General features: G+C 39.3%; 1 protein-coding gene across 2 annotated transcripts in view; it reads right to left on the bottom strand.

Annotated features, from left to right (window-relative positions):
* The window catches only part of LOC143276526 (hemocyte protein-glutamine gamma-glutamyltransferase-like), a 48,588-nt gene that overhangs the window by 28,866 nt on the left and 2,822 nt on the right, over nucleotides 1-16,900 (bottom strand). Inside the window, exons 2-5 of one of the 2 annotated variants that reach the window (XM_076581083.1) lie at nucleotides 7,200-7,369; nucleotides 6,251-6,475; nucleotides 5,583-5,837; nucleotides 4,690-4,808 (exon numbers count right to left, since the gene is read on the bottom strand). In XM_076581083.1, coding sequence (XP_076437198.1) covers nucleotides 4,690-4,808; nucleotides 5,583-5,837; nucleotides 6,251-6,475; nucleotides 7,200-7,365 — 765 coding nt within the window. In that variant the 5' untranslated portion in view covers nucleotides 7,366-7,369. The remainder of the gene's footprint in view (nucleotides 1-4,689; nucleotides 4,809-5,582; nucleotides 5,838-6,250; nucleotides 6,476-7,199; nucleotides 7,370-16,900) is intronic. The other variant, XM_076581074.1, reaches the window with a different exon arrangement.

Raw genomic sequence — 16,900 nt, 5'->3', positions numbered from 1 at the left:
CCTCTACTCCCTGATTTAACCATACATATGCAAATCCCATTTCATGTAGCTTTACCCTAATTTCTGACACCCAGTTTATCTTACCTTTAATATCCAAATCGTATAACATATTGTATGCTTTCTTTGACAATCTTGCATCTTCCATACGCATTATTTTCAACCAGTAGGAAATACATTTGATAGCAGAATTCACGTATATTGGGTATCGATTTGTTTCGGCATAAATTAAATCATTGGGCGTTTGCATAGCCACTCCAAGACATTTCTTCAATGCAAATAAATGATTTTTTTCACAATGGATTGCTGAATCATACAGACCCCATATCTCAGCCCCATACTGTGCAACAGGTTGAATCTGAGAATCAAATAATTTCATGAATAATTCAAATGACTAATTTTCTAAACTAGATAATTTGTGCGTGATACATAGCAACGCACGTTTAGCTCTGTTTGCAAGGTCTTTACATGCAACAGTAAATCTAAGTTTCGTTGAAAAATATATCCCTAAGTATTTATAAACATTCACAACTGGCACAAGTATTCCGTTGTATGTCCATCTCTCCCTAATTCTCAAATAATCCGCCTTTCTGAACACAATAATATTGCTTTTTGACATATTAACTTTCAACTGATGTGAAGCAGCAGCACGATATAAACTGTTGAATTGTATTTGTAGACCAACGATAGTTTCAGATATCAAGACCACGTCATCAGCCAAAAGAAGTATAAATATCCCCGATAAACTGTGCTCCATGTTTTCCACACCTAATAACTCAGCAGTTAATTCGTTAATGAAAAGAGAGAATAAAATAGGGCTACATACGTCACCCTGCTTCACACCAGAAGTACACTGAATATAATCAAACATATTACCTCCACACCTAACCGTAGCTTTTACACAATTATACATGCTCATGATACATTTTAATAGTTTTCCAGGAATACAAGCTTTTAAAAGGATAGGCCAAAGAATAGTTCTATTAATAGAATCAAAAGCTTTTTCAAAATAAATTAATGCGACATACAATTTACGGTTGAGAGAAAACTGTTTCTGCACAAAAGCCATCAAAGTAAACATACGATATGTTGTGGAACAGTTATGCTTAAATCCTGCTTGATAGTCGCCAGCAAGATTATTTTTTTCAACCCATTCTTGAAATCTATGGTTTATAATAGTACGATACAGCTTACTACTTATATCACACAAAGAATTCCCTCTATAATTACCGGGGTTATTTACATCACCTTTTTCATAAAGTGGCAGAACAATAGACTCAGTCCAGTCTTCTGGATAAATTCCTCAATCAAAAAGAGAATGTAGAAAAGTTACGAAAAAATTGAAAATCGATTCTGTTTTACATGCATTCTTCAACGGTTCTCCAATAATGCCATCTGGCCCTGCAGCTTTACAATTTTTTTTCATTTCCTTAAAGCAAACAATACCTCTTCTTTTGAAACTGGACGGTTTAGACTAATTTCTTCTTCTTCATTCTCAAGTTGCAATCTATTATCCAAACAGATGTCATTTGTTAAAAGAGTGCCTTAAAATGATCAAACCAAGTTTCGATACTGATATTGTTAGTTGGTTGTTTCTTTTCATTGATATCTTGTATACAGTGTTCCAAAATTCTTTCTGATTTCTTATAGATGCTACTAACTGTGTTAACAACACATTATTAAATTGCTTTCTTTTTCTCTTGTGCAAATGCTTATACTCTTGTCTAGCTCTACAATAACAATCACCATCATCCTTGTCCAATGTACATCAAATTTTATTATGTAGTCTACTAACGTTTCTTTTAGAACACGGCACATTCTTATAATGTACACGTTTCTTCATACAAATTGCAGCATCTTTTAAAACATGTATTAAATACTTTCAGTGCACAATTGACATCAATATCAATTAAACCAATTGCAAAAATAATTCTTTCCTGAAATTCTTGTGAGCATAGCTTATCATTGTATTCATCAGCACAATTTTCGTTCCAGACAAACTTTTCAACCATATAACTAATAGTACTACCATTCTGCTTATAATCACCTCTAACTTTTAAACAACTGACAGTAAGTTTCACAGGCCTGTAATCAGAATCTATTCGCTCGACTACTCTTATCTCACAGAAATCTTCAAACGATGCTAAAATATCACATGACATCAAAAAATAATCATTAACACTGCAACCAGCATCTGTAATGTAAGTGTAGCAACCTTGGCGGTCGCCATGACACAGTCCGTTCAGAATATTCAAATCAAATGCAGTGCAAACATTCAAAAACAGTTTACCATAATTATTCATTACGTGATCCTGAGAAAACCTGTTGAAACTAACTGGGTGGCTTGCGTGCTGTGAATCTGATATATCACTAATGTCGGGACAATGGTGGGAAACACTGGAAATCCTGCTATTTAAATCCCCACACAACAGTATATGTATATCCCCATATGTCAACAAACAATCAGACAAAACATTATCAAGTAATGAAATTCCATTTTCACAATCAAAATAGGTGTAATAGGGTGAACCTTCAGGTGGTACATAACAGCATACATACAGAACATCACTAACTTAGCAGAGTTCGGTCAATAATAAATGCGCAAAAATTGCTAGATTTAACAGGAACCTGTTTACATAATTTTGACAAGTATGCATTTTAGATAAGACATAACACTCCTCCTGATCGCCTCCCTTTGGCTGTAAGCTTAACAGCTGGAATACAGAAACTTTTATAACCAGAGAAAACAACAACAGAACAATCAAATTCATCAATAAATGTTTCGACAAGACAAACAAAGTCAAACGAACAAATAAATGAAACAAAATCATCATCATGCAGCTTTGACATAAGCCCATTTATATTCATGTACAGAAAGTCAACTGTTTTATTTTATTTCTTGTACTGTGGGTATCATTATTTTTGCAAATTGACACATTGAGAGAGAGAGAGAGAGGGAGAGAGAGAGAGATTGTAAGAGTCACATGCGCACTGATATATTGTTCTCACTATTTGATCCATTATGTAATAATTTTGTTCGTGGCCCACTCTTTTGTTATGGGCCGGAGGCCTAACAGATAAACCAGGGTCTTGTCTTGTCTTCTCTCTCTCTCTCTCTCTCTCTCTCTCTCTCTCATGGAAGTGTTATCCTCCCTTGTCCAGAGGGCTTTTATGCTGAACGGATAATAAAAGTTGTGAGTCTCTCTCTCTCTCTCTCTCTCTGTGGTGGGTTCGTTGGAGTTAATCTAATTACCTCCCCTGCTCTTTACTGCGGTTCGAGCTATCTTGTTACCGTCGTTGTTTGGTGTGTAGAAGTTCCTGCACTAGTGTCGTTTGGTGCTGAGTGTGTGACGAGGTGCAAATTTTCGGCGGACGGACGCATTTTTCTGGTTTACTTGTAATATCAACATTTTGCAGACTGAAGTTCGTTCGGGACTATGATCGAAATTACAATCGAAAATCTGAACTGACAACCTGCTCCCCCTCTCACAAACTGTTTTCAACTTTAGTTTTTACACGCGTTGAGTCCAGCAACTGCGTCATAAATGGTAAGAGTCACTGTACATATCAGGTTGTTGAAGACTGTTGTGCGCACTGAAGGGTGAAGAGCACCTTGTAAGATACCAGTCCCATCACCAGACTTGCCGTCACTGTGCCAATCGATGCTGTGTAAGCGTGGTGTGTTTTACAGCCGACCGTGCGTGTCCAATGCGAGATGCGAAGATCGTGAACCTGTACAAGAACAAGGGCGACCGCAGCGACTGTAACAGCTACCGGGGCATCTCTCTACTCAGCATTGTCGGCAAAGCCTCTGCAAGAGTCATCCTGACCCGACTGCAAGTTCTGGCAGCACGCATATACCCAGAGTCACAGTGTGAGTTTTGGGCAGGCAGATCTACCATCGACATGATATTCTCCGTCAGAGAGCTGCACGTAAAAAATGCCGAGAGCAAAATCAAACACTCTACCTTGCCTACATTGACCCGACAAAAGCCTATGATCTAGTGAGCAGGAACGGACTGTTCACACTTCTGAGGAAGATAGACTGTCCCCCGAAATTACTCGCCATAGTCGAATCCTTTCACAAGGACATGTACAGCACAGTCTACGACAATGGAGCAGTGTCCGACCCGTTCCAAATAAGCAGTGGTGTCAAGCAGGGTTGTGTGCTCGTCCCAACACTTTTTGGCAATTTTTCTTCATATTTCTGTCATATGCGTTCGCAAACAACGAAGATGGAGTATACCTACACACAAGATCTGACGGAAGGGATACACAATTTTCTAAGTCAGAACTACGGGATTTTTCTTTGTGAATGCATTATTTTGTTGTGTCGCATTTCTTTGTTTCGTTTTCCTTTTCTCCTCTTTCTATCCAGTGAAGCCATGCCGTTGGAATCGAATTGAGAAGTGCAATGTATTTTTTTAATAAGTAAATAAACAGTCCAGGATGTGCATTTAGAAATCAAAGCTGTTAAGTTTACTGCAGCTCTCATAAATGGCAACTGGTCATTTTGTGTTAGACACACAAACAGACAGATACAGAGAGACGGGAAGAGTTAGAAACACACAGACAGACGAACACAAAGAGATGCGTAATGAGGATATAGGGGGTCGGGTGGGTGGGGTGGAGAGTTAAGCGAAACAGACAGACAGACGGACAGAGAGGACAGGAACATCCCCGTTCAGCTACCTGCCCGAACAGCCAGGGCCTGGCCTCTGACCACCACAAGGAGCCAGTGAAGATGCAGCCAGACTCGTCCATCACGTACTCCGCCATCGCCTCTTTGTCCTCCAAGTACACCACGTCCTCTGGCGCGGGCACACACACGCATACACACACACACACACACACACACACACACACACACACACACGCCGAACACACGCCCACACACGCACACTCACACCCCACAACCACCCACCCACACACACACACACACACACACACACACACACACACACACGCAACCACGCACGCACACACATGACTTGTATGACTCGGGGCATGGACGTCAGAGGCGTATGACCAAACATCTGTCCAACCCTGGCGTCAGAAGTGTGTGTGTCCAGTATAACACACAGACACGATAAAAGAGGTATGTCATTCCACTGACAAAAAGCTGACACTGTGCCAGCTCCTTCATGTGGACACCCAAAGTCTGCATGTCCTTCTGTCCCGATGCTTTGGTGACGTCCACACACCCCACCTCTCCACAGTGCCACTACCATTACAGTGTTGATGCCACCAATCACTGTTTAGGATCATTCTGATCCCTTGTATAATGCATGCTAATCTGAAAATTTGTAACGAACTGACGACAAATTCATATGCAACAGGGAATGAACGTGTCTCAGAAAGAAAGAAAAAAAAAACCAGCAAAAAAACAAGAAACAAAACCAAAACCAAAAAAAACCCTAGCCTTTCACAGACACTTTTAACACTCGCCCATGTGGACAGATTCCTCCCCCCCCCACCCCCCCACCCCCCCAAAAAAAAATGGTGTGAAACAACAAGTGAACGGAAGTTGACTATTTTGAACGGAAGCCGATTACTAACTTCCGGTTCCTGTGTCACAATCTCACCTTTGCACCACGGGTTGAACAGGATGTAGACGGGTTTCTTCTGCTGGTGAGAGGACACTGGTTTCGTCTCTCCCTTCTTCAGCAGCCGCACGGTGAAATTCCATTTGCCCACGACGCAGTCAGAGGGAGTAAACACGTTGAGTTCCAGGGTCTTGGCTTCCTGCTTGACGAGCTTGACCCCCCACTTTCCTGCCTCGTTCTTTTCGGACAGCTTCAGCAGGGCCCGGGTCTTCTTGCTCTCCGTTGCCGAGTCGCCTGTGGAAACAGCGATCAGTGCGTGTGTAGGTGTGGAAACAACCAAAGGAAAGTTTGATACAGAGACAGACAGACAGAGACTGGCAGAGACAGGGCGATGGGCAGTGGAGAATCGGTGCTATCATTATCTGTAATGTAAATTTGCAGTATTCATTTATGTGTTTATTTGTTTATTTATTTATTCATTCATTTATGTATGTATGTATGTATGTGTCTATTTATATATTGATTTATTTATTTATGTATGTATCTATTTATTCATTCATCTATTTATTAACATTCTTTCTTTGTATTATCTATCTACCTTACTAGCAAATTATCCATCACCAATCTCAAAGACGAGTCGGAGTTCGCGCGTCTTATCGGAGAAAGGTCTGGATATCAACCTATCTACCCATCCATCCATCCCTCACCGATCTCGAAGAGCAGTCGGAGCTCGTGCGTCTTGTCGGAGAAGGGCCTGGAGAGCTGCACGTGCACACTGAAGGGTTGTCCCCTGCGCACAACCAGCGGCGGGTCGTCCCCTTCCTCCACCAGGTCGTACTCGGCCGTGTGATGGGCCTCCGTGTTGAGGGCCACCTTCAGGTCCACACCCTCTACCACCAGAGGGCCCGGCTCAGGCTCGGGCTTTTCGGGTTCTGCAACGTACAGTTCCAGTTCCACTTTCCATTTGGTTAAAAAAAATTTAAAAAATAAAAAAAAAAGGTAGGCAGAAATATTGAAGGGAAAGATCTTGTTTCGGTTCCAGTTTCGAAAAAAAAAGGTAGATAAATTAGAATACAGTGAAGGGGCAGATATAGTTTTGGTTCCAGTTTCGGTTTGGTTAAAGCAAAACACACACACACACACACACACACACACACACACACACACACAGAGCACGCACGCGCGCGCACACACACACACACACACACACACACACACACACACACACACACACAGAGCACGAACGCGCACACACACACACACACACACACACACACACACACACACGCACACAGCACGCACGCACGCACACACACACACACCACAACACGCTCAGGGTGGAGACTGCCACCACGTTTATCTGGTGACCGTACTCCATGAATCTACCCACACGGAAGACCATAACAGACACCACTCCAAGGGGTTGGGGTGGGAGGGGGAGGCGGAGGTGGGGGTCTGGGGGGGGGGGGGTCGAAATTGAGGTCACCATGAGAGCATGTCATGAAAGGCGACACAACTTGGGACGGGTTTTTTCTTCTTCTTCTTCTTCTTCTTCTTTTTTTTCTTTAAAAAAAATATTATTCTGATTATTATTATTATTTTCCGATGCTGCTCCCTGCACCTGCAGATTCGTTTCCCATGCTTTTTCTTGCCCACCTTTCAGCCCCAGCATGTCTTTGACGACGGCCACGATTTCCTCGGGGGTCCATCCATATCTCTGCATCTTGTTGAAAATGTAGCCCAGACTCCGTTGGAACATCAGGCGTCGCCTGGTGCTGAACCTGCCTGTCAGGTCCACGTTGAACCGGCCCAATGACGCCATCCTGCTGCCAGAAATGGTGGTGATGATGATCACGATGATGATGATGATGATGTTGTTAATGTTCATGATGATGATGATGATGATGAGGTATTTTTCTATTTCCAGTTTTAGTATTCCATATTCAAGGACCTATTTTAATTGCGATTTTCGTGCATTTTTTTAAAAATCGATACTGCTTGCAGTAAGATTGTGACCCATACTACCTATATCAAAATAGAGTTGGGTTTTTTGGGGGTTTTTTTTCTTCTGTTTTAGTATCCCAAATTCAAGAATCAATTTTAATTGCGATTTTCGTGCATTTTTGAATCTATACTACTTATTGTAAAGATTGCGACACATACCACTTATAAAAGATATCAATTTTCTATTTCCTGTTTTAGTGTCCTATTGTTAAGGACCTATTTTAAAGGCGTTTTCGTGCATTTTTGAATCGATACTGCTTGTCGTAAAGATTGTGACCCATACTGTTTATAGTAGGTAGTGGGTTTTTTTTTTCTTGTTTGTTTGTTTGTTGTTTTATTTTGTTGTTGTTTTTTCATATTTCCTGTTTTGGTATCCCAAATTCGAGGACCTATTTCAATTACGATCTTCGTGAATTTTTTAATCGATACTGCTTGCAGTAAACATTGTGACCCATACTACTTATAGTATATAGTGGTGTTGTTTTTTCTTTTTCCTGTATTAGTATCCCAAAATCAAGGACCTATTTTAATGGCGATTTTCATACATTTTTAACCTTTACTACTTATAGTGAAGATTGTGACCCAAACTACTGAAAATAAAATTAATAGTTATTTTCTATTTCCTGTTTTAGTATCCTATTTTCAAGGATCTATTCTAATGGCGTTTTCATGCATTTTTTAATCGATACTGCTTGCAGTAAAGATTGTGACCCAGACTACTTATATTAAATAGTGGTGGTTGGTTTGTTTTTTTGTTTGTTTTGTTTTTTCTACTTCCTGTTCTAGTATCCCAAAATCAAGGACTTATTTTAACGGCGATTTTCGGATATTTTTGAATCGATACTATTTATAGTAAAGATTGTGACCCATACTGCTTACAGTTGACAGTAATTTTCGATTACGTGTTTTAGTATCCCAAATTCAAGGATCTATTTTGATTGCGATTTTTGTGCATTTTTGAATCGATACTGCTTGCAGTTAAGATTGTGTCCCATACTATTTATAGTAGACAGTGTTTTTTCATATTTCCTGTTTTAGTATCCCATATTCGAGGACATATTTTAATGGCGATTTTCGTGCATTTTTGAATCGATACTACTTATATTAAAGATTGTGACCCATACTACTTATAATAAATAGTTATTTTCTATTTCCTGTTTTAGTATCCTATTTTCAAGGACCTATTCTAATGGCGTTTTCATGCATTTATGAATAGTATACTACTTATAGTAAAGATTATGACCCATACTACATGTGGTAATTATTATGACCCATACTGCTATTGGTAAATATTATGACTCATACTACTTGTGGTAAATATTATAACCCATACTACTAGTGGTAAATATTATGACCCAAACTACTTGTGGTAAATATTATGGCGCATACTACTTGTGGTAAATATTATGGCCCATACTACTTGTGGTAAATATTATGGCCCATACTACTTGCAGTAAAGATTGTGACCCATACTGCTTGCAGTAAAGATTGTGACCCATACTACGTGCACTAAAGATTATGACCCATACTACTTGCAGTAAAGATTGTGACCCATACTACTTGTGGTAAATATTATGGCCCATACTACTTGCAGTAAAGATTGTGACCCATACTGCTTGCAGTAAAGATTGTGACCCATACTACTTGTGGTAAATATTATGGCCCATACTACTTGCAGAAAAGATTGTGACCCATACTGCTTGTAGTAAAGATTGTGACCCATACTACTTGCAGTAAAGATTGTGACCCATACTACTTGTGGTAAATATTATGATCCATACTATTTGCAGTAAAGATTGTGACCCATACTACTTGTGGTAAAGATTGTGACCCATACTACTTGTAGTAAAGATTGTGACCCATACTACGTGTAGTAAAGATTATGACCCATACTACTTGTAGTAAAGATTATGACCCATACTACTTGCAGTAAAGATTGTGACCCATACTACCTGTGGTAAATATTATGACCCATACTACTTGCAGAAAAGATTGTGACCCATACTGCTTGTAGTAAAGAAAGATTGTGACCCATGCTACTTGTAGTAAATATTGTGACCCATACTGATAGTGGTACAGGTTGTGACCCATACTACTTGTGGTAAATATTATGGCGCATACTATTTGTGGTCAATAATATGATCCAAACTACTTGTGGTAAATATTATGACCCATACTACGTTTAGTAAATATTATGACCCATACTACGTTTAGTAAATATTATGACCCATACTACTTGTGGTAAATATTATGGCCCATACTACGTGTAGTAAAGATGGTGACCCATACTACTTGTGGTAAATATTATGACCCATACTACGTGCAGTAATTATGAACCATACTACTTGTGGTAAATATTATGGCCCATACTACGTGTAGTAAAGATTATGACCCATACTACTTGTGGTAAATATTATGATCCATACTATTTGCAGTAAAGATTGTGACCCATACTACTTGTGGTAAAGATTATGACCCATACTACTTGTGGTAAAGATTGTGACCCATACTACGTGTAGTAAAGATTATGACCCATACTACTTGCAGTAAAGATTGTGACCCATACTACCTGTGGTAAATATTATGACCCATACTACTTGCAGAAAAGATTGTGACCCATACTGCTTGTAGTAAAGAAAGATTGTGACCCATGCTACTTGTAGTAAATATTGTGACCCATACTGATAGTGGTACAGGTTGTGACCCATACTACTTGTGGTAAATATTATGGCGCATACTATTTGTGGTCAATAATATGATCCAAACTACTTGTGGTAAATATTATGACCCATACTACTGGCAGTAAATATTGTGACCCATACTACGTTTAGTAAATATTATGACCCATACTACGTTTAGTAAATATTATGACCCATACTACTTGTGGTAAATATTATGGCCCATACTACGTGTAGTAAAGATGGTGACCCATACTACTTGTGGTAAATATTATGACCCATACTACGTGCAGTAATTATGAACCATACTACTTGTGGTAAATATTATGGCCCATACTACGTGTAGTAAAGATTATGACCCATACTACTTGTGGTAAATATTATGATCCATACTATTTGCAGTAAAGATTGTGACCCATACTACTTGTGGTAAAGATTATGACCCATACTACTTGTGGTAAAGATTGTGACCCATACTACGTGTAGTAAAGATTATGACCCATACTACTTGCAGTAAAGATTGTGAATATTATGACCCATACTACTTGCAGAAAAGATTGTGACCCATACTGCTTGTAGTAAAGATTGTCATCCATGCTACTTGTAGTAAATATTGTGACCCATACTGCTAGTGGTACAGGTTGTGACCCATACTATTTGCAGTAAAGATTGTGACCCATACTACGTGTAGTAAAGATTATGACCCATACTACTTGCAGAAAAGATTATGACCCATACTCATGTGGTGAATATTATGACCCATACTACTTGTAGTAAATATTGTGACCCATACTGCTAGTGGTACAGGTTGTGACCCATACTACTTGTGGTAAATATTATGGCGCATACTATTTGTGGTTAATATTATGATCCAAACTACTTGTGGTAAATATTATGACCCATACTACTTGCAGTAAATATTGTGACCCATACTACCTGTGGTAAATATTATGACCCATACTACGTTTAGTAAATATTATGACCCATACTACTTGCAGAAAAGATTGTGACCCATACTGCTTGTAGTAAAGATTGTGACCCATGCTACTTGTAGTAAATATTGTGACCCATACTACGTGCAGTAAATATGACCCATACTACTTGTGGTAAATATTATGGCCCATACTACGTGTAGTAAAGATTATGACCCATACTACTTGTGGTAAATATTATGACCCATACTACTTGCAGAAAAGATTGTGACCCATACTACTTGTAGTAAAGATTGTGACCCATACTACTTGCAGTAAAGATTGTGACCCATACTACTTGTAGTAAAGATTGTGACCCATACTATTTGCAGTAACGATTGTGACCCATACTACTTGTAGTAAAGATTGTGACCCATACTATTTGCAGTAAAGATTGTGACCCATACTACGTGTAGTAAAGATTGTGACCCATACTACTTGCAGAAAAGATTGTGACCCATACTACTTGTAGTAAAGATTGTGACCCATACTATTTGCAGTAAAGATTGTGACCCATACTACGTGTAGTAAAGATTATGACCCATACTACTTGCAGAAAAGATTATGACCCATACTCATGTGGTGAATATTATGACCCATACTACTTGTAGTAAAAATTGTGACCCATACTGCTTGTAGTAAAGATTGTGACCCATACTACTTGTAGTAAAGATTATGACCCATACAACTTGCAGTAAAGATTGTGACCCATACTATTTGCAGTAAAGATTGTGACCCATACTACGTGTAGTAAAGATCATGACCCATACTACTTGCAGTAAAGATTGTGACCCATACTACTTGCAGTAAAGATTGTGACCCATACTACTTGCACTAAAGATTATGACCCATACTACTTGCAGAAAAGATTGTGACCCATACTACTTGCAGTAAAGATTGTGACCCATACTACTTGCACTAAAGATTATGACCCATACTACTTGCAGTAAAGATTGTGACCCATACTACTTGCAGAAAAGATTGTGACCCATACTACTTGCAGTAAAGATTGTGACCCATACTACTTGCAGTAAAGATTATGACCCATACTACTTGCAGAAAAGATTGTGACCCATACTACTTGCAGAAAAGATTGTGACCCATACTACTTGTGGTAAATATTATGACCGATACAACTTGTAGTAAAGATTGTGACCCATACTGCTTGCAGTAAAGATTGTGACCCATACTACTTGTGGTAAATATTATGACCCATACTATTTGTAGTAAAGATTGTGACCCATACTGCTTGCAGTAAAGATTGTGGCCCATACTACTTGCAGTAAAGATTGTGACCCATACTACTTGTAGTAAATATTATGACCCATACTATTTGTAGTAAAGATTGTGACCCATACTGCTTACAGTAAAGATTGTGACCCATACTGCTTACAGTAAAGATTGTGACCCATACTACTTGTGGTAAATATTATGACCCATACTATTTGTAGTAAAGATTGTGACCCATAATGCTTGCAGTAAAGATTGTGACCCATACTACTTGTGGTAAATATTATGACCCATACTATTTGTAGTAAAGATTGTGACCCATACTGCTTGCAGTAAAGATTGTGACCCATACTACTTGCAGTAAAGATTGTGACCCATACTGCTTGTAGTAAAGATTGTGACCCATACTGCTTGTAGTAAAGATTGTGACCCATACTACTTGCAGAAAAGATTGTGACCCATACTGCTTGCAGTAAAGATTGTGACCCATACTGCTTGCAGTAAAGATTGTGACCCATACTACTTGTGGTAAATATTATGACCCATACTATTTGTAGTAAAGATTGTGACCCATACTGCTTGCAGTAAAGATTGTGACCCATACTGCTTGTAGTAAAGATTGTGACCCATACTACTTGTAGTAAAGTTTGTGACCCATACTACTTGCAGTAAAGATTGTGACCCATGCTACTTGTAAATATTATGACCCATACTATTTGTAGTAAAGATTGTGACCCATGCTACTTGTAAATATTATGACCCATACTATTTGTAGTAAAGATTGTGACCCATACTACTTGTAGTAAAGATTGTGACCCATACTACAATGACCCATGCTACTTGTAAATATTATGACCCATACTACTTGTAGTAAATATTGTGACCCATACTACTTGCAGTAAAGATTGTGACCCATACTGCTTGCAGTAAAGATTGTGACCCATGCTACTTGTAAATATTATGACCCATACTATTTGTAGTAAATATTGTGACCCATACTACTTGCAGTAAAGATTGTGACCCATACTGCTTGCAGTAAAGATTGTGACCCATGCTACTTGTAAATATTATGACCCATACTGCTTGTAGTAAATATTATGACCCATACTACTTGCAGTAAAGATTGTGACCCATACTGCTTGCAGAAAAGATTGTGACCCATACTACATGTAGTAAAGATTGTGACCCCTTTTTTGTCGTTTTCAACTCACCAGTGGTTCTCCGATTTCATCCTGCGGAAAAGATGATGATGATGATGATGATGATGATGATGAACAATATAACAATAACAACACATTGTGGGAGCTTTGGTTTCATCCTACGTCCAGAAATAATGATAAATATGATTAACATGGCGATTAGAAATTGAAAATAACACATTCTAGGTGCACTGACGCCATTGTGTAGGAATAACTTCTGCTTCTGTAGTTCGCCGTTTACACTTGGAGATTATTTCTCGAAATAAAGTGGCGGCCTTACCCTTTTCGTAACAGGCTATACAATAGCCTAATGAATATAATTATGTCCACATCAGCTCCCCCTCAACCGCCAGCCCCCACCCCCACCCCCCGGCCTCCCCTCCCTTCAACCCTCCCCACCCACCTCTCCCAAATAACCAACTCTCTCTCACATCTCCCCTCTTCACGCAATTTGTGTGTGTGTGTGTGTGTGCGTGTGCGTGTACATGTGTGTGTTTGTGAGTGCGCGCGCGCGCGTGTGTCTGTGTGTGAACGCGCTTGCATTCGTGTGTATGTGCATGCAAGTGCACACGTGTGGCCTACGTATTTTGTGCAAAATCACCTCTTGTAACTGTTCTGGTGTGTACTGTACTGCATTATGTGTATTGTAATTCAATCTATTCCTGGTCGAAAAGAAAAGAAAAAAAAGAAGAAAAAAAGAAGAAGAAAAGACAAGAAGAAAGAGGAAAACGGTGTATCCATTTTAGGTTGTTATGCCCCAAGGGCAGAAAGCCGCTGCAATAGGATATCGCCTCCCCCACATCCCACCCGTTCACCACCTCACCCAGTCCGCTCACCCCTCTGTTGTTGCGAATGTGTTTCGCTGTATGTCACGATTCCCCATTTTTCGTTTGTTCTTTCTTTTACTTTGGCTCTCAATAGTCTTCGTGTTTACTCAAGACATGTGTGTGTGTGTGTGTGTGCGTGTGTGTGTGTGTGTGGTCGCACGTTATACTCTCTCTCTCTCTCTCTCTCTCTCTTCCCTTTTTGTTCTCTCACTCTCTCGAGCTCAGCCATTCTGCACACAAGTGTCATTCTGAAATGATTTCTTCCTAGGCCCTCTTCAAAAAGCACTAGAACGTTAAACATCTCCCCACCCTATATACACTCCTCTCCGTCCTGTCCATGTCAAGAACACACATGGCAGTGGTTAAGTGCCTACTTAGCTTTTCGTCCTAGCTGGAAGCGTTTACTTTTCATAAAATCACCTTCTACAGTTTTGATAGTTGGTTGTTATTGTAGTAGTAGTTGTTGCTGTTCTTGTTGTTGTATTATCCATCTTATTTATTTCATTAGGTTTAGATTTGTTTATTTACTTTTTCTGTTTTCTTTTTGTGTGTGCTGCTGCTGTTGTTGTTTGTTTGTTTTGTTGTTGTTGTTTGTTTTGTTTTGTTTTTCCTGGGGGTGTAATCTCTGTTATACATCCTTCTAAATTCCGTGGTAAACAGGCTTTACTCAGGGTCGATAATTATCATAACATTAGAATTTTCTAACAATGAGATCAGTTATATCAAAATACGTCTTCCGTTATTTCAGGTTTTCTTTCAACCTTTTCACATTCCATGCAGGAGCAGACAGTTCTCAATCATACTCTAGGACTTGAATTTTGCTTCATCACACACACCCTACAAAAAGACAACCATAGCACTCAGACTTCTATCTCAGAAATGAAAAACAACTTTCAGGTAATTGTAGTACTCTCCTCGCTGAATGGACGGAAACGAAAACATCGGTTTTTCAACACCAAAACGAGATATGAAAGTGACGAATTTCGACCGTAAGGTAAGGTCTTCCATACTGAAAACATTGCAGAGTACAAAATAATGAGTACAAAGAAGACAGACAATCTTCCGTATTCTGCAAAACAATGCAATATATCAGTGAAGACAAACATAATAAATTTTCCACATGCAAAACAGCGCTACATATGAAGACAAAAATTTTCCACGTGCAAAATAATGCACAGTACAAATAAAGACAAAGACAAAAATCTTCCACATGCAAATAAAGAATGCAAACTACAAAATGAAGACAAAGATACAAATCTTCCACTGATGTGCAAAACAATACAAAGTGCGAATGAAGACAAACATTATCCATATTGTGCAAAACAATGCAAAGTACAGATGAAGACAAAGACAAACATTATCCATATTGTGCAAAACAATGCAAAGTACAGATGAAGACAAAGACAAACATTATCCATATTGTGCAAAACAATGCAAAGTGCAAATGAAGACAAAGACAAACATTATCCATATTGTGCAAAACAATGCAAAGTACAGATGAAGACAAAGACAAACATTATCCATATTGTGCAAAACAATGCAAAGTACAGATGAACACAAACACAAACATTAGCCGCATTGTGCAAAACAATGCAAAGTACAGATGAACACAAACACAAACATTAGCCGCATTGTGCAAAACAATGCAAAGTACAGATGAAGACAAAGACTGGCCGTGAAGTGGGGCGTGACCAGCCTGGCTTCTTTGCACGTTTTCCCTCGCCTGTGCCTGTGTGTCGTCTGCGTGTCAGTGTGTCCTGGAGGGGGGATGGGGGGGGGGGGGGGGGGTATTTAATCTGTGGACGATCAACCAGTTCATTGCATGCAACATGAGGACTGTGCTACTTGGCAAACAGAGCGTGAACGACTTGGCTTGCTTAAAAAAAAAAAAAAAAAAAAAAAAAAACTGACTGCGCTAACATCCTGCTGTGCTCCACCTTCCTCAAAGGACGAAGCGTAAGCTAACTTGAAACCACCACCAAGACCTCAGCCTTGCACTGTAGAGTTCTGTGCTCACATAACTTATAGCGTCACATGATCTGTGCTCTCTAAGTTGACTGGCTTTCCGAAAGTGCGAGCAACAAAGGCGATCGAGAGAGGCAGCGTGTGCGAAACAGCAGGCTTAATTCTTTTTTCTCCGCCTGTTTGCTATGTTTTATTATTATTATTATTATTATTATTTTCAATGCATATGATGGCACTTCAATATACATAGCTGGTTGCAGCACTGGAGGCTATCAACTGAACGCATGGGTTGAGATGTTCATAGCTTTTATCATCTTTAGTGTGCTTTTGCGCAATTGCATTCATATGAACACACTGGATGTTTTCCATTGTCAGATAGCGGTTGATACGGTTTTTTAAGGCATGTTTATAGTCAACTATGATGTAAGGCGCTTTGAGCAGCATTGGTGCTGGATATCGTGCTACAGAAAAACATGTATTATT

Source organism: Babylonia areolata, chromosome 2 (assembly GCF_041734735.1).
Source record: "Babylonia areolata isolate BAREFJ2019XMU chromosome 2, ASM4173473v1, whole genome shotgun sequence".
Taxonomy (NCBI): Eukaryota; Metazoa; Mollusca; class Gastropoda; order Neogastropoda; family Buccinidae; genus Babylonia; species Babylonia areolata.
This window is presented reverse-complemented; position numbering and strand designations above follow the sequence as displayed.